At 42.0% G+C, this 26,108-nt stretch overlaps 1 protein-coding gene and 1 pseudogene across 2 annotated transcripts in view; one reads left to right on the top strand and one right to left on the bottom strand.

The window, feature by feature from the left end:
- The window catches only part of LOC307183200 (UDP-N-acetylglucosamine--peptide N-acetylglucosaminyltransferase 110 kDa subunit-like), a 34,529-nt gene extending 26,125 nt beyond the window's left edge, over positions 1-8,404 (top strand). Inside the window, exon 3 of the mRNA XM_079915369.1 lies at positions 1,240-8,404. Within this exon, the coding sequence (XP_079771495.1) occupies positions 1,240-4,389 (3,150 nt within the window). The 3' untranslated portion in view covers positions 4,390-8,404. The remainder of the gene's footprint in view (positions 1-1,239) is intronic.
- On the bottom strand, positions 8,405-19,212 carry LOC307184905 (ferritin light chain-like; annotated as a pseudogene). The gene is made up of 2 exons: positions 19,187-19,212; positions 8,405-18,362 (listed from the first exon to the last, which is right to left on the bottom strand). The product of its transcript is annotated as a ferritin light chain-like (transcript).
- Positions 19,213-26,108: the final 6,896 nt, after the last annotated feature.

Genomic DNA, 26,108 nt, shown 5'->3' with positions numbered 1-26,108 from the left:
AGTTATTCCTGTAATGCGATAGTATATAGTCAATTACATATGGCGGTGTCTGAAAATCACATAATAGCCTCACTTAAAACATCTCCTTAGGGCTTCCCTGGTGGCGCAGTGGTTGAGAGTCCACCTGCCGACGCAGGGGACACAGGTTCGTGTCCCGGTCCGGGAAGATCCCACATGCCGCGGAGCGGCTAGGCCCGTGAGCCATGGCCGCTGAGCCTGTGCGTCCAGAGCCTGTGCTCCACAACGGGAGAGGCCACAACAGTGAGAGGCCCGCGTACCACAGAAAAAAGAAAATCTCCTTAGCCAGATTTCAAAAAAGCCTGTGGCCATTCCAATATGATCCAACATAGCGGAATATGATAGAAGGAAAATTGGCAAAGAAAGAGACGCTGGTCTTACCTGATGGAAGTTAAAATATCCCACCTTTGACAATTTTGCAAAAACTTATAATTCCATGAACTAATTTCTAGGGTTCTTCATAGGACCTAAAAAGGAACCCATAGAGTTGTGGAAGAACAATAGAAGCTGCTGTGATGAGAAGCCCAGGCACCACAACAAAGAGTAGCCCCCGCTCGCCACAACTAGAGAAAGTCTGCACGCAGCATTGAAGACCCAATGCAGCCAAAATAAAAATAAATAAATAAAGATAAATAAATTTAATTTTAAAAAAGTAATACTCAGGTTTGAGGCATGAGAAGTATGATGAGGAGAAATTAGCTAATCTTTTCAGAACTTTTAAAATATCAAACTCAGTCTCTAAGATTTTAGCATTATATACAACATTGGTTACTTATTAGTGGTTTGGGAAGGCCAATTTAAAATTTTCTGATCTTACTGTATTGAAATTCACGGCCCTAATGTTTTCCACATTGACTATATGAATGATGAAGTAAAGTCAATCATGTATTTCCTTTCCAACTGGACAGAAAACAAAACTTTAAAAAGTGTTTGGACTACTGACTTTTGATTTCTTCTAAGGCAAGTGTATAGGTAATTTTTATTCCCTGATTAGGAGAAAAATGGTGGAAGAGGGCAGGGTTAAGAATTAAGATTTCAAGAGCGTGACAGTTAGACGACCAACCAGAGTTCCTAAGGTTCGGTGCCTGTAACTGTCGCCGCCGCTTAAGCCTGCCAAAGCAGTGGTACGGCTACTGCCCTCATATTTGCTACCTCTAGAAACATTCTTGCCAGTAGTGGCGGCAGCGGGACTCAATTACCCCCTTTTCTCACTCTCTCCAGAAGCTCCAGATGGCGTCTTCTGTGGGCAACGTGGCCGACAGCACAGAACCAACGAAACGTATGCTTTCCTTCCAAGGGTTAGCTGAGTTGGTACATCGAGAGTATCAGGCAGGAGATTTTGAGGCAGCTGAGAGACACTGCATGCAGCTGTGGAGACAAGAGCCAGACAATACTGGAGTACTTTTATTACTTTCATCTCTACACTTCCAGTGTCGAAGGCTGGACAGATCTGCCCACTTTAGTACTCTGGCAATTAAACAGAACCCTCTTCTGGCAGAAGCCTATTCGAATTTGGGGAATGTGTACAAGGAAAGAGGGCAGTTGCAGGAAGCAATTGAGCATTACCGGCATGCATTGCATCTCAAACCAGATTTCATCGATGGTTATATTAACCTGGCAGCCGCTTTGGTAGCAGCAGGCGACATGGAAGGGGCAGTACAAGCTTACGTCTCTGCTCTTCAGTGCAATCCTGATTTGTACTGTGTTCGCAGTGACCTGGGGAACCTGCTCAAAGCCCTGGGTCGCTTGGAAGGAGCCAAGGCATGTTATTTGAAAGCAATGGAGACGCAACCGAACTTTGCAGTAGCTTGGAGTAATCTTGGCTGTGTTTTCAATGCACAAGGGGAGATTTGGCTTGCAATTCATCACTTTGAAAAGGCTGTCACGCTTGACCCCAATTTTCTGGATGCTTATATCAATTTAGGAAATGTCTTGAAAGAGGCACGGATTTTTGACAGAGCTGTGGCAGCTTACCTTTGTGCCCTAAGCTTGAGCCCAAATCATGCAGTGGTACATGCCAACCTGGCTTGTGTATACTATGAGCAAGGCCTGATAGATCTGGCAATAGACACCTACAGGCGAGCTATTGAATTGCAACCACATTTCCCTGATGCTTACTGCAACCTAGCCAACGCTCTGGAAGGGAAGGGCAGTGTTGCCGAAGCAGAAGATTGTTATAATACAGCTCTGCGGCTGTGTCCCACCCATGCAGACTCTCTGAATAACCTAGCCAATATCAAAGGAGACCAGGGGAACATTGAAGAGGCAGTTCGCTTGTACTGTAAAGCATTAGAAGTCTTCCCAGAGTTTGCTGTTGCCCATTCAAATTTAGCAAGTGTATTGCAGCAGCAGGGAAAACTGCAGGAAGCTCTGATGCATTATAAGGAGGCTGTTCGAATCAGTCCTACCTTTGCTGATGCCTACTGTAACATGGGAAACACTCTAAAGGAGATGCAGGATGTTCAGGGAGCCTTGCAGTGTTATACTCGTGCCATTCAGATTAACCCTGCACTTGCGGATGCCCACAGCAATCTGGCTTCCATTCACAAGTATTCAGGGAATATTCCAGAAGCAATTGCTTCTTATCGCACTGCTCTGAAGCTTGAACCTGATTTTCCTGACGCTTATTGTGATTTGGCTCATTGCCTGCAGATTGTCTGTGATTGGACAGACTATGATGAGCGAATGAAGAAGTTGGTCAGCATTGTGGCTGACCAGCTGGAGAAGAATAGGTTGCCTTCTGTGCAGCCTCATCATAGTATGCTCTATCCTCTTTCTCATGGCTTCAGGAAGGCTATTGCTGAGAGCCACGGGAACCTCTGCTTGGATGAGATCGGTGTCCTTCATAAACCACCGTACGAACATCCAAAAGACTTGAAGCTCAGTGATGGTCGACTGCGTGTAGGATACGTGAGTTCTGACTTTGGGAATCATCCTACTTCTCATCTTATGCAGTCTATTCCAGGCATGCACAATCCTGATAAATTTGAGGTATTCTGTTATGCCCTGAGCCCAGATGATGGCACAAACTTCCGAGCGAAGGTGATGGCAGAAGCCCATCATTTCATTGATCTTTCTCAGATTCCATGCAATGGGAAAGCAGCTGATCGCATCCATCAAGATGGTATACATATCCTTGTAAATATGAATGGTTATACCAGGGGTGCTCGAAATGAACTCTTTGCTCTCAGGCCAGCTCCTATTCAGGCAATGTGGCTGGGCTACCCTGGGACCAGTGGCGTGTTTTTCATGGATTATATCATCACTGATCAGGAAACTTCACCTGCTGAAGTTGCTGAGCAGTATTCTGAGAAACTGGCTTATATGCCCCATACTTTCTTTATTGGCGATCATGCTAATATGTTCCCTCACCTGAAGAAGAAGGCAGTCATCGATTTTCAGTCCAATGGGCACATTTATGACAATCGGATTGTGCTGAACGGCATCGACCTCAAAGCATTTCTTGATAGTCTCCCAGATGTGCAGATTGTCAAGATGAAATGTCCTGATGGAGGAGACAACGCAGACAGCAGTAATACGGCTCTTAATATGCCTGTCATTCCTATGAATACTATTGCAGAGGCAGTTATTGAAATGATTAACAGAGGACAAATTCAGATAACAATTAATGGATTCAGTCTTAGCAATGGACTGGCAACTACCCAGATCAACATTAAGGCTGCCACTGGAGAGGAGGTTCCCCGTACCATTATTGTAACCACACGTTCTCAGTACGGGTTACCGGAAGATGCCATTGTGTACTGTAACTTCAATCAGTTATATAAAATTGACCCATCTACTTTGCAGATGTGGGCAAATATTCTGAAGCGTGTTCCCAATAGTGTACTGTGGCTGTTGCGTTTTCCAGCAGTAGGAGAACCTAATATTCAACAGTATGCACAAAATATGGGCCTTCCCCAGAACCGTATCATTTTTTCACCTGTTGCTCCTAAAGAGGAACATGTTCGGAGAGGCCAGCTGGCTGATGTCTGCTTGGACACTCCACTCTGTAATGGACACACCACAGGGATGGATGTCCTTTGGTCAGGGACACCCGTGGTGACTATGCCAGGAGAGACTCTTGCTTCCCGAGTTGCAGCTTCCCAGCTCACTTGTTTAGGCTGTCTTGAGCTTATTGCTCAAAATAGACAAGAATATGAAGACATAGCTGTGAAACTGGGAACTGATCTAGAATACCTGAAGAAAATTCGTGGCAAAGTCTGGAAGCAGAGAACATCTAGCCCTCTGTTCAACACCAAGCAATACACAATGGACCTAGAGCGGCTCTATCTACAGATGTGGGAGCATTACGCAGCTGGCAACAAACCTGATCACATGATTAAGCCTGTTGAAGTCACTGAGTCGGCCTAAATAATGACTGTGTGCACAGGAGAATTACCCTGTACCTGAGCCTCAACCTTCTGGGGGAAAGGGAACTACTTTTTCCTTATCTGTACAATACCATGCTGCAGATGGGTGACAGACAATGATAAGAAATAGCACAGCCAGACTTGCTTCCTGCATGATCATGATCATGATAGGGAGAGACACAAGAGATGGGAAACTGCTGTTCCACAAGGAGTCTCCATAGAATTTTGCAGCAGCCAGGTGTCTGGAAGGTCTGGAAGGTAAGTCTGGAAGGTCTGATCTCCCTTGGTCTTCCATGGGATGGATGGTTAGTGTGGAAGGGAGATAGAGATTGCCCAGCCGTTTTGTGATTATCATGGATTGATTGAGTCTTCTGAATTAATATTTTTCTTTATATTTTGGGTATTGGAGCTTTTAAAAATGTTTGGTTTCAGGTATTTTTATTCATGTGAAGTGTGTATGATTCTCTTGAGATAAGCTTTTAAGCTAAAATATTCCTTGTTTTAGTTTCTGAACTCTACAGATAAATGGGGACTTTGCTGGTGTAGTCTTTTTATAGGTTTTGTAAACCACTTGAGCTTATATCAGTCATTTTAGTGTCTGACATAATGTTCGGAACTATCAGTGCTTTGTTGGTTTATAGATGATGGCTTAAATTCTTTTCCTGGTCCGTTTCCTTCTTCCCTTCCCCCCACTTTAAAAATTCTCCTGTAACTTGGCTAACAAAAAAACAAGTCTGATTCAAAACCTCCCAGAGTGTTTCTCTTAACCGCATCATCTGGTGCCAAATGAAGATTCTTAGGAGTGATTATTAATTCTGAAGGGCACAGTTGTGGTACTGTCACTGATGATAATAATAATGGATTTTTGGCCTAGAGTGTTGACCTATTTCACCAGTGTTTTACCGTTGACTGCCCCTCTATGCTGCTTCCAAAAGTGATAGTGTGTGTTAAGATTTTTACTTTCATTTCTAATGTTTGTTTGTTTGTTTTAGTGAGTCCTGTTCTTCCTTTTTCTTTCAGCAGAAATGAAATCCCAGGTAAGTATAAGTATTCAAATATTTGATCAGTAAGTCACAGTTATCTCCAGTACATTAAATAACTTTCATCAAAAAACATGTTATAGGTAAAAAGCTCTGAAGGACCAGCTATGTATATGATAATTATGTTTCAGACCTTCTAGGGTATTATATATAATAACTTGTCTTCTGGACGTGGTCTTGAAGTCTTTATGGATTCAGTCTCAGTAGTAGCGAACTGCACTGCTACTTGGTTTGGAGTACAAATTAGACTTTAGCCCTCCTGGAGGTTGAGTTTTTGGTATTGAAAACCATAGGAATGAAATTATTGTATTTCAACAAAGGATCGAGGGCTTGAGGCTTAAACAAGGCAACATACGTGTGGGAAGCAGTCAGCCTTGAGGGCAGGTAAGGACATGCCAGGCATGCGGCCGCTGCTCGAAGGGACTGTCCCTACTTGTTCCCCTCCTTGTTCCATTCCATGGGAGATAAATCACCAGGGCCCAGAGATCAGAAAGAATGTAAAATGAGACAAGCAAGCTGTCTCCCCCCTGCACATGCAGGTTATTTTTGATGCTTCTGGGTTTATGGGTTTCCTCCCAGGGAAGTTTATCTTGAGCCGAGACAGTCTGTAGATAATGTAAACCACCATCTGGCAACCTTCCGATTTCTAGTCTAGATAATCTGCAACTGTAGCATAATACAATTTGCCTTGCAACCATCAGTTGTCTTGATCCTTCTGATCCCACCCGTCGGTGCTACTTCAGTTCCTTACCCCTTCCCTTCTGACCCTGGGCGGTGAGATCCTCTTTCTCCGGCTGGTCCGCGGCAAGTGGCACTCGAACAGGGACCTGAAGCGTGAAGGCAATTAAAAGAAAAAGAAAGTGCAGGTAAGAGAACGCTTATGCAAAATATGTGTGGCCACCAGTAAAAGTGAAACGAATAGCGGCATAAGGCAATAGTCAGAAGTAAAATAAGATGGGGCAAAAGGGCTCAAAGATGTATGAATTATTTGCTCAGGTTTTACTTTTGATGCTTAAAGCTCGGGGTAATAAAGTTTCTGAACTTTATTGTTGACTGAATTTTTACAGCATATCCATGGTGCATCTCCCTGGTTTCCTGATGGTGGCTCTGGTGACATAGAAATCTGGCAGAAAGTTGGAGAAGATTTAAAAAATTATTACGAGTCTCGAGGGCCTACTCATACTCCTGTTGTTACATATAGTTTGTGGAGTCTGATAAAAATATGTTTAGATTCTTCTCATGATAGTGTTGATTTGAATGTAAAGTCAGAAAAACATAAGCCTCTGACAGAAGGAGAGACTGTATTAACTACTGTGTCGCCACTTCCTAAACCGAAAGAGCTAATTAATTTCAATAGTTTAGATGAAGAGGAACATTTTGACTTAACAGATGAGGCTTGTAAACATAAAAGAGAGAACTGTCCTGAGGATGGTTTTCTAATGGCTGTGATAGATAAGTCAGTGAAAAAGCTGCAGGTTAATAAGGACTGTCTTCCTCAAAAATCTACATCTGTAAAAATGCTGAGTCCCTTGCAGCGCGCTGTACAAGGAGCAATAAAACGAGGAGAAGATCCTATTTTCTGTTGTCCCGTCATAGAAAGACCTGGTCCTAATAATCCTCAACAAGCTACTAGGGAGCATCAGGCTCTCCCTTTGAAAGTTTTGAAAGATTGAAAATCTGCCTGTGCTCAATATGGGCCCACTGCTCCTTTTACTGCTGCTATGGTTGACAGGAGAAGCTCTTCCCCCCGCTGATTGGAAGTCTATTGCACGAGCTTGTTTAAATGGTGGAGATTATTTAATATGGAAGTTTGATTTTTATGAACGGGCTGCTGAACAAGCAGAAAAGAATGCTGCCCATAATATTCCAGTTGATTATCATATGCTGATTGGGGAAGGACAATATCTTTCTTTACAAGATCAATTAACTTATCCCTTTGTTGCTTATCCTCAAATAAATCATTTGGCATTACAAGCCTGGAGGAAATGTCCTTCTACACACAAAACTGAAGATCTTTCAAAACTTAGACAGGGACCTGATGAACCATACGCTGATTTTGTAGATAGGTTGTCACAGGCGGTGGGGAGACTCATTGTGGACGGACTCACTGGTACAATTGTAGTTAAGCAACTTGCTTTTGAAAATGCTAATAATGAGTGTCAGGCTGCGATTCGACCTTGGAGAAAACGGGGAACATTGGAGGATTATATTCGCCTTTGTGCAGACATTGGGCCTACTTATATACAGGGTGCTGCTGTGGCTGCAGCATTAACTAACGTGGGGTTTAAAAACAATCAAAAGAAAACAAAGACTTGTTTTAAATGCGGAAAGGGCAGGTCCTTTTGCTAGAGAATGTAGATCTTTTAATTCTAACCCTAGTCCTTCCTTCCCTACTCAGAAACCTCCAGATGGTCAGAAAATCCCTGGTTTATGCCCTACATGCAATAGGGGAAAACATTGGGCACAAGATTGTTGCTCAGTGGCCCACAAGGATGGGCCACCACTGTCGGGGAACTCCTCCCGGGGCCTTCCCCGGCCCCAACAAATAATAAGGGCAATGTCTGTGTATCCTCCTCAAATTATCAATCAGACATTAACCAAAAACAAAAACATACAATATCCTCGCTCTCCAGAGCAACACCAGGAAGCGCAGGACTGGAGCTCAGTACCTCCGCCCGATATGTATTAACTCCTGAAATGGGTCCTCAGGCCCTCTCTACGGGCATCTGTGGACCTTTACCCAAGGGTTTGATGGGACTATTATTGGGAAGAAGTAGCGTCGCCATGAAAGGTTTAACTGTTATGCCAGGAGTCATAGATTCTGACTACGAAGGAGAAATAAAAGTCATGGCACAAACTATTAAAAATATAATAACTATTTCTCCTGGTGATAAAATTGCACAATTGCTACTTTTGCCCTTTGTACCTCATGGACAAATTTTACAACATCAAAAGAGAGAAACAAAGGCTTTTGGATCGTCTAAAGCTGCCTACTGGATTCAGAAGATAGGGAAAGAACGTCCAGAAATGAAATGAACCATTAATGGAAAGGTTTTTTCAGGTTTGTTAGACACTGGAGCTGATGTCTCTGTTATGACGCAGGTACACTGGCCTAAACGTTGGCGCATTAGTCCTACTATTACAGAACTTCACGGAATAGGACAAAGTTCTTCTCCTATGCAAAGTAGTCAGTTTTTTTTTATGGCAAGATAGTGAGGGCCATTCAGGATATTTCCAGCCTCATGTTTTGCCTGGGCTGCCTTTAAACCTCTGGGGCCGAGATATATTAAAAGAAATGGGAGTATTACTTTATAGTCCAAACTCTCAAGTCTCTAATATGATGTTGGATCAAGGATTTCTTCCCACAAAAGGGCTGGGAACAAATCAACAAGGAACTGTCAGTCCTATTGATGTGAAAATAAAAAATGATAGACAAGGTTTGGGTTTTTCTTAGGCGCCTTGGATTCTCCACTCACTGCTGATCCAATTACTTGGCTGACTGATGACCCTGTATGGGTGGACCAATGGCCCCTCACAAAGGAGAAATGAGAAGCTGCAGAACAATTAGTACTGGAACAATTAGGGCATTTAGAAATTTCCAGTAGTCCTTGGAATACTCCTATTTTTATTATCAAGAAAAAATCTGGAAAATGTAGGTTATTACAGGATCTAAGAGCTGTTAATAAAACTATGCTAATAATGGGAGCTCTTCAACCAGGCCTACCCTCTCCAACAGCCATACCACACAATTATCATCTTTTAGTTATAGATTTAAAAGATTGTTTTTTCACTATTCCTTTGTTTCCTGAAGATAGAAAACATTTTGCTTTTAGCTTGCCTTCCTTAAATTTTAAGGAAGCCATGAGGAGATTTCAATGGAAAGTATTGCCTCAGGGCATGGCAAATAGTCCTACATTATGCCAAAAATATGTGGCTCAGGCCTTGACTCCTGTGAGAAAAAGGTTTCCATCGTTATATCTCATACATTATATGGATGATATGCTTTTAGCCACTGATAATATTTCTTTATTAGAGACTGCTTTTCCATTTTTACAACAGTCCTTACAATCATTTGGCTTGGTCACTGCCTCAAAAAAATTCAAAGACAATCTCCATTTTTATATTTGGGAAAATATATTGATAACACTACTATTAGGCCTCAAAAACTGCAAATTCGAGTTGATAATTTAAAAACATGAAATGCTTTTCAAAAATTACTTGGAGATATTAATTGGCTAAGGCCTTCCTTAAACCTTACTACTGCTCAATTACAGCCTTTGTTTGATATTCTTAAAGGTGACTCAGATCCTTCTTCTTCACGCTCTATGACTCCAGAAGGATTTCAAGCTTTACAAATAGTCAGTAGATCTATCAGTTCTACACAATTAACTAGAATTCATACTCACCTTCCAATTTTCTTAATAATTTGTCCAACTCCTCACGTGACTACTGCCGTCTTATGGCAAACTGTTGGAATTATTGAATAGATTCATATGAAAACTACACCCTCTAAAGTTATTAACCCTTATTATGAACTTATTAGTAATTTAATAATGCAAGGTAGAACTAGATGCTTACAACCTATAAGTATAGAACCTTCTCAAATTATTATCCCTTATTCAGTTAGTCAACAAAATTGGCTTTTTCAACATAGTAATGAATGGGGTCTTGCTCTTGCAGGATTTTCAGGTACCTTGGAACGCCATTACCCTGCTGATAAATTGATCCAATTCAGCAAACTTAACTCGTATCTTTCCTTCTATAATTAGGCAACAGCCTGTTCCTCATGTACCTTTGGTTTTTACGGACGGTTCTTCTTCAGGAGTGGCTACTGTAATCATTGACCACAGAACAAACCTCGTTAAAGAAACTTCCTTGACTTCAGCTCAACGTGTTGAACTGTATGCTGTCATTATGTCTTTTAAACATTTGCCTTCTATATCTTTTAATTTGTTTTCTGATAGTAAATATCTTATTAGCTTGTGATTTCTTCTGGAGACTGCGAGCATAGGACATACTAATGACCCTGAATTATCATCCTCTTTTTGTTTGCTTCAACAGCTTATTCGTTCCCATGATGGTCCTGTTGCAGGTCTGTATATCCGTGCTCATTCTAACTTGCCTGGTCCATTGACTAAACTTAATGCGACTGCAGATGTTTTAACTCGATCTAAACGTGATCTTTATCCTGTACATTTTCCTCCCAAGAATAGAGTTGAAGTTACTCCTCCTCCTCAATCTCTTTTCCCTAAAGCAGGACAGGTCCCAATTTACCGTACTCCTCCTTTCCGTTCATCATGCTGTCAAGAATGGCTAATGTACTGCATTCATTATCTTCATACTCTTGATACTCATGGTCCATGTCCTGGACACCCTCATATTATGGTAAGTTATGATCAAACTGCTTCACAAGCAGCACAGCCGTTGCACGCTTTACACCGTCAGTCGGCGGCTACATTGCACGCACAATTTTCCCTTACTGGTGAAGCCGCCCCACAAATTGTTAAGCAATGCCCACAATGCTTACCTCACCTTCCTGTTCCACATTATGTTGTTAATCCTCGTGGATTATTACCTAGACATTTATGGCAAATGGATGTTACTCGTATTCCGTCTTTTGGGAAATTACAGTTTGTTCATGTCACTATCGATACTTATTCTGGTTTCCTCTGTGCTACAGCACAGACCGGAGAAGCTACTAAACACGTTATCACTCATTTATTACACTGTTTTGCTTTCATGAACCTTCCCAAAATTATTAAAACAGATAATGGGCCCGCTGCTTTTGCAACATTTTGTAATTCATTACAAAATTACCCATATTACAGGCATTCCATATAACCCTCAAGGACAACGTATTATAGAACGTGCAAATAGATCTTTAAAGCTAACTATTGAAAAAATAAAAAGGGGGGAATTGTATAGAACAACGCCACATAACCTTATAAATCATGCTCTGTTTATTTTAAATGTTCTCACTGTTGACAAATTTGGCTGCTCTGCAGGGGGAAGGTTGGTGGCTGAGCCAAGATTGGCCTCTCAATCTCCGGAGGTCCTCTGGAAAGATCCGTTAACCAGCACTTGGCGTGGTCCTGATCCTGTGTTGATTTGGGGACGTGGTCACGTGTGTATCCTTCCCAGATCAGTGCCTGGACCTTGCTGGCTTCCTGAGCGCTTAGTCAAGCAAATAGATGGCTCGCCACAGCTCACCTAGTTCAGAAGATGAAGAAGCTCTGCACCTCTCCTGAAAATTTGACAGTGTTGATTCAGAAAAAGAAGAAGAAGAGGAGAGCACTTGCCAGGACGACTCAAAGGAGTGATGTTCCAACTTGGGGACAAATTAAACAACTGGTTTCATGAGCTCAAGAGTCAGTGAAACAACAGAATAATCCTGTTACACCTGTAACTTTATTTTTGGTTATGTTGGCAACCATTTCATGTGTTCCCTTTGTTAATGCAGCAACTTACTGGGCCTATGTACCTGATCCTCCACTATTACAACCCATATCTTGGTCTGAAGCAGAGTTTCCTGTATTTTACAATGATAAGTGTTTATGGGCCTCTTATTGGGAATATAAAACAAATCAATATGTCTGTAAATTATACTAACTGGTTTAGTACCCATCCTGTCTGTCTTAGCCCATTGAATCTGGAAACTGGATGTGTAAAGGCTATTAGTTATGAGCATACAGATGTTTATGAGGGAACGGATCAATCAATTAGTTTGTCAGGCTCTCCAGGCATCCTTCGTTTTACAGGAACCAACATTACTCTTACATGCCCGGCTACCAGCCGACGAGAGGATCTTAAGGATACCATCATTTGGTATAAAATGGGCAACCTATTAATATTAGAGGTCGAATCTCATACGCCTCACCACTTAGGGATTCCGCTATTACTATAGCCAAGGTTACAGGTGAAGATTCAGGAAATTATTTCTGTATGAAGCGTTTACTTGGAGGACAAGGGATACTTATAGCTGGACGTAAGGTTACTATGCTTAACAGAAAATCAAAAAATCAATTGCCTCCCCTTACGACCGTTAACTTTCCTGGATCCAATTTTGAACATTGCAATGCATCTTGGAATAATAACCAAATATGGTGTACTATAGATTATACCAAGGTGTCAATTCTTATCTCTTCTTTTCCCATCATAGATAGGTTTATCACATTTCAAAAGAACTGGGATATATGGAAACTAGCTCTAACTTATTCCAATACACCTGTTAGAACTTGTGTTGCTTCTCCATATACACGTTTGTGTGGTTCTATTAACATTGGTAATTCTTCCAAAGGAGGATATAATATTAGCTGTGTTAATTGTATTTTTAGCAGTTGTATGTTCCCTTCTGCAGGAACGCAATCTGTGCTTATACTAAAGCAACCCATGTATGTTATGGTGCCTGTACATCTGAGAGAACCTTGGTATGAAGATACTGGAGTACAGGCATGGGTGGAAGTCTCTAAAGCCTTGCAGAGGAGACGCTTTCTTGGGTGGCTAATAGTAAGTTTACTTGCGTCGGCTGCTCTGTCTGCTACTGTGGCTACTGCCGGTCTTGCTCTTTCACAGAGTATTAATCATGCTCACTTTGCTAATCAGTTATCTCAACATACCAGTCTTGCTTTATCTTTACAAAGTCACATATATTTACGGATTAATAACAAGTTAGATGAATTTAAAAACGCAATTTTGGGGATTGGAGATCAGATGGCAGCATTAAAATTGAGGATGCGTTTAGCTTGTCATGCAAAGTATACATGGATGTGTGTTACTCCTTAAAAGTACAGTGACTGTATTTGGGAATGGGAAAAAGTAAAAATGCATCTGCTGAGTGTTTGGTCAGATAATAATATTAGTCTTGATCTTAAGAAATTAAATGCTGAAATTCAGGATATACAAAATACACATCTTGATGATGTTTCGCCAGAAGATGTAATTCAAACTTTACTGGATCATTTAAAGTGGTTAAACCCTCAGTCTTGGATTACTGGAAGGTTGTCAGGATTTATTACCCTGGCCATAATTTGCCTATTATTGATAATAATCTCATGTCTGTTTCGTATCCTCATGCAACAGTACACTACTCTCGGCACTAAACTTCATGGAATTATTTTGCAGCAAAAGTTAAAAAATAAAAAAGACCTGTGGGAAGCAGTCAGCCTTGAGAGCAGGTAAGGACATGCCAGGCATGCCGCCGCTGCTCGAAGGGACTGTCCCTACTTGTTCCCCTCCTTGTTCCATTCCATGGGAGATAAATCACCAGGGCCCAGAGATCAGAAAGAATGTAAAATGAGACAAGCAAAGCTGTCTCCCCCCTGCACATGCAGGTTATTTTTGATGCTTCTGGGTTTATGGGTTTCCTCCCAGGGAAGTTAACCTTGAGCCGAGACAGTCTGTAGGTAATGTAAACCACCATCTGGCAACCTTCCTTTTTCTAGTCTAGATAATCTGCAACTGTAGCGCAATAAAATTTGCCTTGCAACCATCAGTTGTCTTGGTCCTTCTGACCCCATTCGTCGGTGCTACTTCAGTTCCTTACCCCTTCCCTTCTGACCCTGGGCGGTGAAATCCTCTTTCTCCGGCTGGTCCGCGGCACACATGAATATATGTCTTTGTCTTGCTGTACTGCACCTGTGCTGTCTAGTAACAGATATTTTGTCTGCTAGTAGTGTTCTAGATTATGTCTTTCCAAAGCGCTGAGGCAGTGCACCTATTCTGTAGTTGCAGCTGATGCCTGAATGTAGCCTAGCTGACAAATTATTGATTAATAAGAACTTGAATTTCTCAAAGATTTGTACTGTTAACCAAAATCTGAGCAAGGAGTCTCAAATGTAATTCTTAGCCAGAATTACATGTTAATGAACCATTTAACAGTGTGAATCAAGGAACATCAGTGTAAGGATTTCTTTTAATTTATTTTTTACCTGCTTGAAATATCAGTTAAAGTTTGCCAGCTTGGTTGCAGATGAACGGACGTTGGAAGTTCACCAAACTACTTAATGTGGGATAGGATAATAGACTTCCAGCGCCCTCAAGGCTGTGACCTTGCAGCCATTTTACATAGCACATCCTCCTCCTATAGGGATGAACCTTTCCCTGGCCCGAAAAGTAGCAGCTCTGTTGAAGCTTTGCTTATTGTAACAGGATTTTGTTTCCAGGTTACATGTCTGTGGAAGACTTAATTCTGAATAGAGATATAGATATTACTGGAAACGAATTGTTTTTTCTATTATACTCTGATTTATCAAAAAAGTAAAACATTTAAACTGCGCTACAGAAATTCAGAAGTTGTCTTGCAATCTTTAAACAATAAATGAATGAGTTGCCCTTAAAAAAAAAAAAAAAGGATTAAGCAGTTAAGCTGTTGGTCCCACATCAGACAAATTTTCCTATACCTTCTGTCAATATTGTTAACAGAGACTGTTATTTTATTAATCCTTATGATCCCGTGATTCTTTCTTTCATGTTTCAGGGCACAGCAGGTGAGAGAGTGGATTTGTTAAGCTGGGTGGGTTTATCCTTCTTTTATGCGTTCATTCAATTTTATGTTCATTTACTTATTGTACACACATGGCAATAGAAGCTGCTAAAGCAATCATTGCTATTCTGCAAAACAACAAGGCACAGAAGCAGATGTCTTATTTCTGAGATTTCTCCCCCCAGGATTATTATGATTAAAGATCCTTTCCCCCCACTCCCTGGAGAGGACAAGGGGCTGCTCGCTGGAGGTTTTTTAATGACTTGGGGAAAGGCTCAAATATCCCCCCGTTATGGTAATCCACCCCAGGGGCAAACCTCACAAGAATATTATGAATTTATTTTATTGTTCTATCCTTGCAAAGGTAATACTCAGCTCATTAGAATATGAAAACTATACTGTCAAATTTCAGAATTACATGGATGAAGAAAATCACCAGTGGCATCATATCACGTGTGTTATAGTTGTATTTACTATATTGACTCTATTAACTATGTTGTGTTAACAATATATTGTATAACTATATATTGAAAAGGCAAAATGCTGTAACTTATTTCAGAAAAAATAATTATGTTGGCAAACCCCAAATTGTACACTGTAGACAGGTCCTAGGAAAAGAAGATTTAATTCATAGTGGACAAGAGGTTACCTTCTGTTTTCAGCCATGTGCTATTTCAAGAATTAAACGTCATGAATAATACAGGATATAAGAGGAATAGTCTAAAGACGGAAAAGCACATTTTGATTAGGAAAGAGAATTTAAGGCTTAAGTCTTTTTTTTTTAAGGAAAACTGCCTTATTACTATGAGATAAGAAAATTGTTTCCTTCTTTTCTTCCTTGCTTTCTTCTTTTTCTTTTTTTTAACCTTTTTAATTTTGGATATTTGACCTCTAAGCTGAGATGACTGAAAATGCCTCCTCTGGGCATCAACATTTTTGAAAGACTTTTTCCCCCTCCCTAAGGGCTATTTGTCTCTTGGAGGCATTGCCTACATTACTCACCAAGAGGCAAGCATTTGTCCTTGCACTAAATGCTGACATCTCCTGATAAGAGGGAAGCTGCAAAGTAGAAGAATTGAAGGTCAATATGTTGATAGTGGTCTCAAGAGCATTGACGTACATTTGTGTATTGGGGAAGGGGAGAGAAGCTTGAGAGTGGGCCAGTGGGGAGGGGTAAATATTTTGTGATGCTGTCTACCTATGGGCTTATAAAGTTTACAGCTGCATTAGGAGGACAAGCATTACCATTAGCATGAAAAGTAGGGCAGACCTCAGTTGCAAAAGCTTCTAGCCATACACATAGGGCAATACGTAAATGATACACCTTATTGCATTCACCCATTCACCCTCCCCTGTTCATGCTAATTGGAAATTTCAGTCCATTTCAGAGAAGTAACACAACTATCGATCATTTCCCCTGGCACGAATCTTCCTAGAGCTCACGCACTAGCCCATGTGTCTTAGATTTAATATCTGATCACTAGCTGGATTGAAGCCAAGAGGTGGTTCCCAAAGTTGCTGCACATTAGAATCACCTGGGGAACTCTGAGACCTCCCTGTGCCCAGGCTCCTCCCTAGACCTACTGAATCAAAATCTCTGGGGCTGGGACCCAGACACCAATGTTTTTCTTAAAAGCTCTTTAGGTAATTCAAATGAGCAGCAAAGCTTGAGAAGCAGCCCAATAACGGGAACAAACTTATTTCACACAGATAAAGTGGGGCAATTCATGTGTTAAAAGAACATGAATATATGTCCATGCCTCTCTCACGCTTTGTCACAGTTTACCCTTCCCCCTCCCCATATCCTCAAGTCCGTTCTCTAGTAAGTCTGTGTCTTTATTCCTGTTTTATCCCTAGGTTCTTCATGACATTTTTTTTTCTTAAATCCATATATATGTGTTAGCATACGGTATTTGTCTCTCTCTTTCTGACTTACTTCTACACTGTTGGTGGGGATGTAAATTGGTGCAACCACTATGGAAAACACTATGACAGTTCCTCAAAAAGCTAAAAATAGAGCTACCATATGATCCAGCAATCTTACTCCTGGGCAAATATCTGGACAAAACTATAATTCGAAAACATACATGCACCCCTATGTTCACAGCAGCACTATTTATAATAGCCAAGACATGCAAACAACCTAAATGTCCACTCACAGATGAATGGATAAAGAAGATGTGATATATATAAAATGGAATACTACTCAGCTATAAAAAAGAATGAAATAATGCCATTTGCAGCAACATGGCTGGACCTAGAGACTATTATACTAAATGAAGTAAGTGAGAAGGAGAAAGACAAATACCATAAGGTACCACTTATATGTGGAATCTAGAATATGATACAAATGAACTTATCCATGAAACAGAAACAGACTCACAGACATAGCACACAAACTTGTGGTTCCCGAGGGGAAGGGGGAGGTGGGGGAGTGATGGATTGGGAGTTTGGGATTAGCAGAGGTAACCTATTATATATATGGTGGATAAACAACAAGGTCCTACTGTATAGTACAGGGAACTATAGTCAATGTCCTGTAATTAACCATAATGGAAAAGAATATGAAAAATTATATATATGTATAACTGAATCACTTTGTTGTACAGCATAAACTAACACAACATTGTATATCAACTATACTTCAGTAAAATAAATTTTTTAAAAAAGAAAAAAAACATGAATATATATATATATATACTTATAGATATATATATATATATATATATATTTCTTTTTTTCCTCTTTATTCTGTTTGTGTTTCAAATAGGCTTTTTTTTTCCTTCTGCAAAAAGCGTTATTGTTTCCATTTGGTCCAAGGCTTGGGAGAGGGCTCCAGGGCGGTTACAAAGCTGCCTAGTAGCTGCAGAGCAGGGCTTCAGGCAGAAGCTCTGATGCCAGAGGGGCTCCTCAGAGGCGGCTGGACTTCAGAGACTCCTGTTTGTGCTCGAGGGTGAGCCTTTCAAAGAGATACTCGCCCAGCACAGCCTGCGGACCAGCCAGCCTGCGGAGGTTGGTCAGGTGGTCGCCCATCTTCTTGATGAGTTTCACCTGCTCCTCCAGGAAGCGGCTCTCCAGGAAGTCACAGAGGTGGGAGTCTGCGCGGGCGGAAGCCAGGGCGCGCAGATGTGATAGTGCCTGGTGCAGGCTCTTCTCCCTAAGAATGGCGGCTTCCACAGCGTCCTGGGTTTTACCCCACTCATCTTGAGAAGGCTTCCGCGCATCCTGGAAGAGGGCGCGGCCACAGCACTGGTTTTGCATTTTCAAGAGACGCTGGGCGCCCTCACACTTCTCCTCAGCCAGTTGGCGAAAAATGTGGCCCACACTGTCCAGAGTCCCATTGTTGCTGTCGAAATAGAAGCTCAGAGAGAGGTAAGTGTCCCCAGATGCATGTTGAACAGGCGGTGGACGGCGGCCTCCACCTCGATGGAATAATTCTGACGAACCTGGGAACTCGTGGTTGATCAGTGATAAGGAGCTAAGCTCAAAAAACGGTGTTGGCCTGTCCTGGAGGCTGAGGATAGCTGAGTGGCTGATTCCAAAGGTTGCGACAGGAAGAAAGGTTGGAGGGTGGTCGGGGGCTGGAGCAAGGAGCGTCCCTGGGTCTGTTCATTCCAAACACTGTTGAAGCAAAAGACAGAACTGCAGGACTGCCGAGCGCACTGCCTCAAATAGGCTTTGATATAAATGAACAAGAAGTCCAAGCAAGGACAAAACTTACCCTTCCCCCCACCAAAATAGCTGGCGATACTAGAATCTAGACCTGGGAAGGGATTCTTCCATTACTTTCTGAACATTCCAAGCCACTAGAGCAGTGGTTCTCAAAGTATGGTCACCTTGTAACCAAGCAGTACCCTATGGGGCCTTCCTAGGACAGACCCATCCCCCATATCCTCTGCTGTAGTTCCTCTCTGAAGTACTCAGATAATAGTATCTCAGGCATATTTCTTGAGTTTTCAGATGCTAAAAACCACCACCCAATGGAAGAAATTAACTCCTTGATGATCATGAGCACGTAGCCCCCAGACCTTCTGGCACCTAAGGATGGATAATGTTACCTGCCCTGTGGCCTCAACATCAACCAATCAGAGGATTGTGCACGAGCTGATCACATTCCCTGGGACGTCCCTCCCTCACCTGGCCTTTAAAAATGCTTTGCTGAAATCCTTTGGAGATTTCAGGGTGTTTTGGAACTCGGGCCACCCCTCTCCTTGCTCGATCCTGCAATAAACCTTTCTCTGCTCCAGACTCCAGCCTTTAGGTTTGTTTGGCCTCACTGTGCTTCAGACAGACGAACCTGCATTCGGTAACAACCTGACCAGTTTTACCAGCGTCCCCTGATAATGTGTCAGATATTCAAGTTTTAGGGCCCTGTCCCAGCCCTATGGGATCAGCAACTCTGGTGGGGCTCAGTGATCTCTGTTACAACAGGCCCTCCAGATGATTTTTATTCACCTTAAAGTTTGAAAATATCTGCATTGTCAGCTGGCCAAAGCGTCCACCAGCAGGTGAAGGGGATTGGTGCCTGGAAAAGATAGGGACCAGCCAAGGCAAGTACAGCAGCATTTGCCGTGGTAGTAATGGAGAATGCCTTTTCTCCACTGGTTGGCACAGACTAGGATCTGGGAGCAGTGGCAGGGTTATTTAGGATGCTTTACATTTCAATGTAGAGGGACCGCTGTCCTGGTTTGCCAGGGACTTCCCCTGTGTGAGCACTTAAAATCTCATCCTGGCAAACCCCTTAGCCCTGGGTTTGAAAAACGTAGGGAATAACATGAAATTTAGGGGAAACATGATCTAGGTTTTGGGCAAGTCACAAGTGCTAATTAAAGCTAAGCAAGTATGGACAACACTAGCGTTCTTTAGCCCTTTGCGGGGAGGTAAATCTGATTGGGTGAAAGGACTTATTGTTAAGAGATCTTTGTAGAAACATCCCCTTCTGCTTAGTCCGCTGGTTCTCAGTTCTGGCTAGACATTGGCATCGTCTGAGGAGATTTAAAATGATTTTATTGGTCTACGATGACCAACCGTCAGTGTGAGGGTTTTTAAAAAGTGCTTCAGATGATTCTAATGCACAACCAAATTTAGGTGCCACTGCTTAAGCTTTTGAACCGCTGCTGCATATTTGCACCTCATCTTCCTATGAGAATATCCAACTGTAGTTGAGGTTTGTTTTTTTTTCTTTTTCTAACTGTCTTATTATAAGATTTACTGGCTTAAATAAGGTTGAATGTACAGAAAATCTTGCTAGTCCATCTGGTATAGCTGGATACTTAGAATAATATAGTTAAGATATATACCATTTAAGTATTGTGACTGGCCTTTTTTTGAAATTAACATATGCATTGAATTAGTATGTTCTCTTTTGAAGTTGTTATGTTGGGGAGCTATACCTCTAATCTGCCATTACTAAATATCTGGACACCTCTTATTAGGAATTGCTTTTAGAAATCTTTAGGGATTAAAACCAAGATTGCTGTATTATTTGTGCTGGAACCACAAAAACCTCACAGAGTTCCCCCGCTGTACCTTCTACCCCCATCTCTAACCCTTGGCAACTTCTAATCTGTTCTCCATCTCCACGGTTTTGTTATTTTAAGAATAATATGTAAACATAATCATGAATTACTTAATCTTCGGAGATCGGCTTTTCAAAATTTTTCCCTCGGCATCATTCCCTTGAAGTTCATTTCAATTTTTGCATATATTAATAATTTGTTCCAGAAACTTCCGGGAAGATGGCAGAAGAGTAAGACGCGGAGATCACCTTCCTCCCCACAGATACACCAGAAATACATCTACGCGTGGAACAACTCCTACGGAGCACCTACTGAACGCTGGCAGAAGACCTCAGACCTCCCAAAAGGCAAGGAACCCCGCACGTACCTGGTTAGGGCAAAAGAAAAAACTAAACAGAGACAAAAGGATAGGGACGGGTCCTGCACCAGCGGGAGAGAGCTGTGAAGGAGGAAAAGTGTCCACACCCTAGGAGCCCCTTCGCGGGCGGAGACTTCGGGTGGCGGAGTGGGGGAGCTTGGGAGCCACGGAGGAGAGCACAGCAACAGGGGTGCGGAGGGCAAAGCGGAGAGATTCCAGCGCAGAGGATCGGGCCGAACGGCACTCACCAGCCGAGAGGCTTGTCTGCTCACCCGCCGGGGCGGGCGGGGCTGGGAGCTGAGGCTCCGGCTTCTGTCGGAGCGCCGGGAGAGGACTGGGGTTGGTGGCGTGAGCACAGCCTGCAGGGCGTTGGTGCGGCCGCGGCTAGCCGGGAGGGAGTCCGAGGAGGGGTCTGGACCTGCCGAATAGGCAAGAGACTTTTTCTTCCCTCTTTGTTTCCTGGTGCGCGAGGAGAGGGGATTAAGAACGCTGCTTGGGAGAGCTCCAGGGACGGGCGCGAGCCGCGGCTAAAAGTGCGGAGCCCAGAGACGGACATGGGACGCTAAGGCCGCTGCTGCCGCCGCCAGGAGGCCTGTGTGCGAACACAGGTCACTAGCCACACGCCCTTCCGGGGAGCCTGTGCAGCCTGCCACTGCCAGGGTCCCGGGATCCAGGGACGGCTCCCCCGGGAGAACGCACGGCGCGCCTCAGGCTGCAACGTCACGCCGGCCTCTGCCGCTGCAGGCCCGCCCTGCACTCCGTGACCCTCCCTACCCCCCCCCCCCCCAGCCTGGGTGAGCCAGAGCCTCCGAATCAGCGGCTCCTTTAGCCCCGTCCTGTCTGAGCAAAGAACAGACGCCCTCCAGCGACCTACAGGCACAGGCGGGGCCAAATCCAAAGCTGAGCCCCTGGGAACTGTGAGAACAAAGAAGAGAAAGGGAAATCTCTCCCAGCAGCCTCAGAAGCAGCGGATTAAAGCTCCACAATCAACTTGATATACCCTGCATCTGTGGAATACATGAATAGACAACGAATCATCCCAAATTAAGGAGCCCTGTGGATGAAAGGCTCTTGGTGCTGCAGCCAGGAGTCAGTGCTGTGCCTCTGAGGTGGGAGAGCCAACTTCAGGACACTGGTCCACAAGAGGCCTCCCAGCTGCACATAATATCAAACAGCGAAAATCTCCCAGAGATCTCCATCTCAACGCCAGCACCCAGCTTCACTCAACGACCAGCAAGCTACAGTGCTGGACATCCTATGCCAAACAACTAGCAAGACAGGAACACAACCCCACCCATTAGCAGAGAGGCTGCCCAAAATCATAATAAGTCTACAGACACCCCAAAACACACCACCAGACGTGGACCTGCCCACCAGAAAGACAAGATCCAGCCTCATCCACCAGAACACAGGCACTAGTACCATCCACCAGGAAGCCTACACAACCCACTGAACCAAACTTAGCCACCGGGGACAGACACAAAAAACAACAGGAACTACGAACCTTCAGCCTGCAAAAAAGGAGACCCCAAACACAGTAAGATAAGCAAAATGAAAAGACAGAAAAACACACAGCAGATGAAGGAGCAAGATAAAAACCCACCAGACCTAACAAATGAAGAGGAAATAGGCAGTCTACCTGAAAAAGAATTCAGAATAATGATAGTAAGGTTGATCCGAAATCTTGGAGATAGAATGGACAATAGAATGGACAAATTGCAAGAATCAGTTAACAAGGACCTAGAAGAACTAAAGATGAAACAAGCAACGATGAACAACACAATAAATGAAATTAAAAGTACTCTAGATGGGATCAATAGCAGAATAACTGAGGCAGAAGAACGGATAAGTGACCTGGAAGATAAAATAGTGGAAATAACTACTGCAGAGCAGAATAAAGAAAAAAGAATGAAAAGAACTGAGGACAGTCTCAGAGACCTCTGGGACAACATTAAACGCACCAACATTCGAATTATAGGGGTTCCAGAAGAAGAAGAGAAAAAGAAAGGGACTGAGAAAATATTTGAAGAGATTATAGTTGAAAACTTCCCTAATATGGGAAAGGAAATAGTTAATCAAGTCCAGGAAGCACAGAGAGTCCCATACAGGATAAATCCAAGGAGAAATACGCCAAGACACATATTAATCAAACTGTCAAAAATTAAATACAAAGAAAACATATTAAAAGCAGCAAGGGAAAAACAACAAATAACACACAAGGGAATCCCCATAAGGTTAACAGCTGATCTTTCAGCAGAAACTCTGCAAGCCAGAAGGGAGTGGCAGGACATATTGAAAGTGTTGAAGGAGAAAAACCTGCAACCAAGATTACTCTACCCAGCAAGGATCTCATTCAGATTTGTTGGAGAAATTAAAACCTTTACAGACAAGCAAAAGCTGAGAGAGTTCAGCACCACCAAACCAGCTCTACAACAACTGCTACAGGAACTTCTCTAGGCAAGAAACACAAAAGAAGGAAGGGACCTACAATAACGAACCCAAAACAATTAAGAAAATGGGAATGGGAACACACATATCGGTAATTACCTTAAATGTAAATGGACTAAATGCTCCCACCAAAAGACACAGATTGGCTGAATGGATACAAAAACAAGACGCATATATTTGCTGTCTACAAGAGACCCACTTCAGACCTAGAGACACATACAGACTGAAAGTAAGGGGATGGAAAAAGGTATTTCATGCAAATAGAAACCAAAAGAAAGCTGGAGTAGCAATTCTCATATCAGACAAAATAGACTTTAAAACAAAGACTATTAGAAGAGACAAAGAAGGACACTACATAACGATCAAGGTATCGATCCAAGAAGAAGATATAACAATTGTAAATATTTATGCACCCAACATAGGAGCACCTCAATACATAAGGCAAATACTGACAGCCATAAAAGGGGAAATCGACAGTAACACATTCATAGTAGGGGACTTTAACACCCCACTTTCACCCATGGACAGATCATCCAAAATGAAAATAAATAAGGAAACACAAGCTTTAAATGATACATTAAACGAGATGGACTTAATTGATATTTATAGGGCATTCCATCCAAAAACAACAGAATACACATTTTTCTCAAGTGCTCGTGGAACATTCTCCAGGATAGATCATATCTTGGGTCACAAATCAAGCCTTGGTAAATTTAAGAAAATTGAAATTGTATCAAGTATCTTTTCCGACCACAATGCTATGAGACTCGATATCAATTACAGGAAACGATCTGTAAAAAAATACAAACACATGGAGGCTAAACAATACACTACTTAATAACGAAGTGATCACTGAAGAAATCAAAGAGGAAATCAAAAAATACCTAGAAACAAATGACAATGGAGACACGATGACTCCAAATCTATGGGATGCAGCAAAAGCAGTTCTAAGAGGGAAGTTTACAGCAATACAATCCTACCTTAAGAAACAGGAAACATCTCGAATAAACAACCTAACCTTGCACCTAAAGCAATTAGAGAAAGAAGAACAAAAAACCCCCAAAGTTAGCAGAAGGAAAGAAATCATAAAAATCAGATCAGAAATAAATGAAAAAGAAATGAAGGAAACGATAGCAAAGATCAATAAAACTAAAAGCCGGTTCTTTGAAAGGATAAACAAAATTGATAAGCCATTAGCCAGACTCACCAAGAAAAAAAGGGAGAAGACTCAAATCAATAGAATTAGAAATGAAAAAGGAGAAGTAACAACTGACACTGCAGAAATACAAAAGATCATGAGAGATTACTACAAGCAACTCTATGCCAATAAAATGGACAACCTGGAAGAAATGGACAAATTCTTAGAAAGGCACAACCTGCCAAGACTGAATCAGGAAGAAATAGAAAATATGAACAGACCAATCACAAGCACTGAAATTGAAACTGTGATTAAAAATCTTCCAACAAGCAAAAGCCCAGGACCAGATGGCTTCACAGGCGAATTCTATCAAACATTTAGAGAAGAGCTAACACCTATCCTTCTCAGACTCTTCCAAAATATAGCAGAGGGAGGAACACTCCCCAACTCATTCTACGAGGCCACCATCACCCTGATACCAAAACCAGACAAGGGTGTCACAAAGAAAGAAAACTACAGGCCAATATCACTGATGAACATAGATGCAAAGATCCTCAACAAAATACTAGCAGACAGAATCCAACAGCACATTAAACGAATCATACACCATGATCAAGTGGGGTTTATTCCAGGTATGCAAGGATTCTTCAATATATGCAAATCAATCAACGTGATACACCATATTAACAAATTGAAGGAGAAAAACCATATGATCATCTCAATAGATGTAGAGAAAGCTTTTGACAAAATTCAACACCCATTTATGATAAAAACCCTGCAGAAAGTAGGCATAGAGGGAACTTTCCTCAACATAATAAAGGCCATATATGACAAACCCACAGCCAACATCGTCCTCAATGGTGAAAAACTGAAAGCATTTCCACTAAGATCAGGAACAAGACAAGGTTGCCCACTCTCACCACTCTTATTCAACATAGTTTTGGAAGTTTTAGCCACAGCAATCAGAGAGAAAAGGAAATAAAAGGAATCCAAATTGGAAAAGAAGAAGTAAAGCTGTCACTGTTTACAGATGACATGATCCTATACATAGAGAACCCTAAAGATGCTACCAGAAAACTACTAGAGCTAATCAATGAATTTGGTAAAGTGACAGGATACAAAATTAATGCACAGAAATCTCTGGTATTCCTATATACTAATGATGAAAAATCTGAAAGTGAAATCAAGAAAACACTCCCATTTAGCATTGCAACAAAAAGAATAAAATATCTAGGAATAAACCTACCTAAGGAGACAAAAGACCTGTATGCAGAAAATTATAAGACACTGATGAAAGAAATTAAAGATGATACAAATAGATGGAGAGATATACCATGTTCTTGGATTGGAAGAATCAACATTGTGAAAATGACTCTACTACCCAAAGCAATCTATAGATTCAATGCAATCCCTATCAAACTACCACTGGCATTTTTCACAGAACTAGAACAAAAAATTTTGCAATTTGTATGGAAACACAAAAGACCCCGAATAGCCAAAGCAATCTTGAGAACGAAAGAAGGAACTGGAGGAATCAGGCTCCCTGACTTCAGACTATACTACAAAGCTACAGTTATCAAGACGGTATGGTACTGGCACAAAACCAGAAAGATAGATCAATGGAACAGGATAGAAAGCCCAGAGAGAAACCCATGCACATATGGACACCTTATCTTTGATAAAGGTGGCAGTAATGTACAGTGGAGAAAGGACAGCCTCTTCAATAAGTGGTGCTG

Source organism: Stenella coeruleoalba (genome assembly GCF_951394435.1).
Source record: "Stenella coeruleoalba genome assembly, chromosome: 3".
Lineage (NCBI taxonomy): Eukaryota > Metazoa > Chordata > Mammalia > Artiodactyla > Delphinidae > Stenella > Stenella coeruleoalba.
Note: the sequence above shows the minus strand (reverse complement) of the source record. Positions and strands in the feature narration are given on the sequence as shown.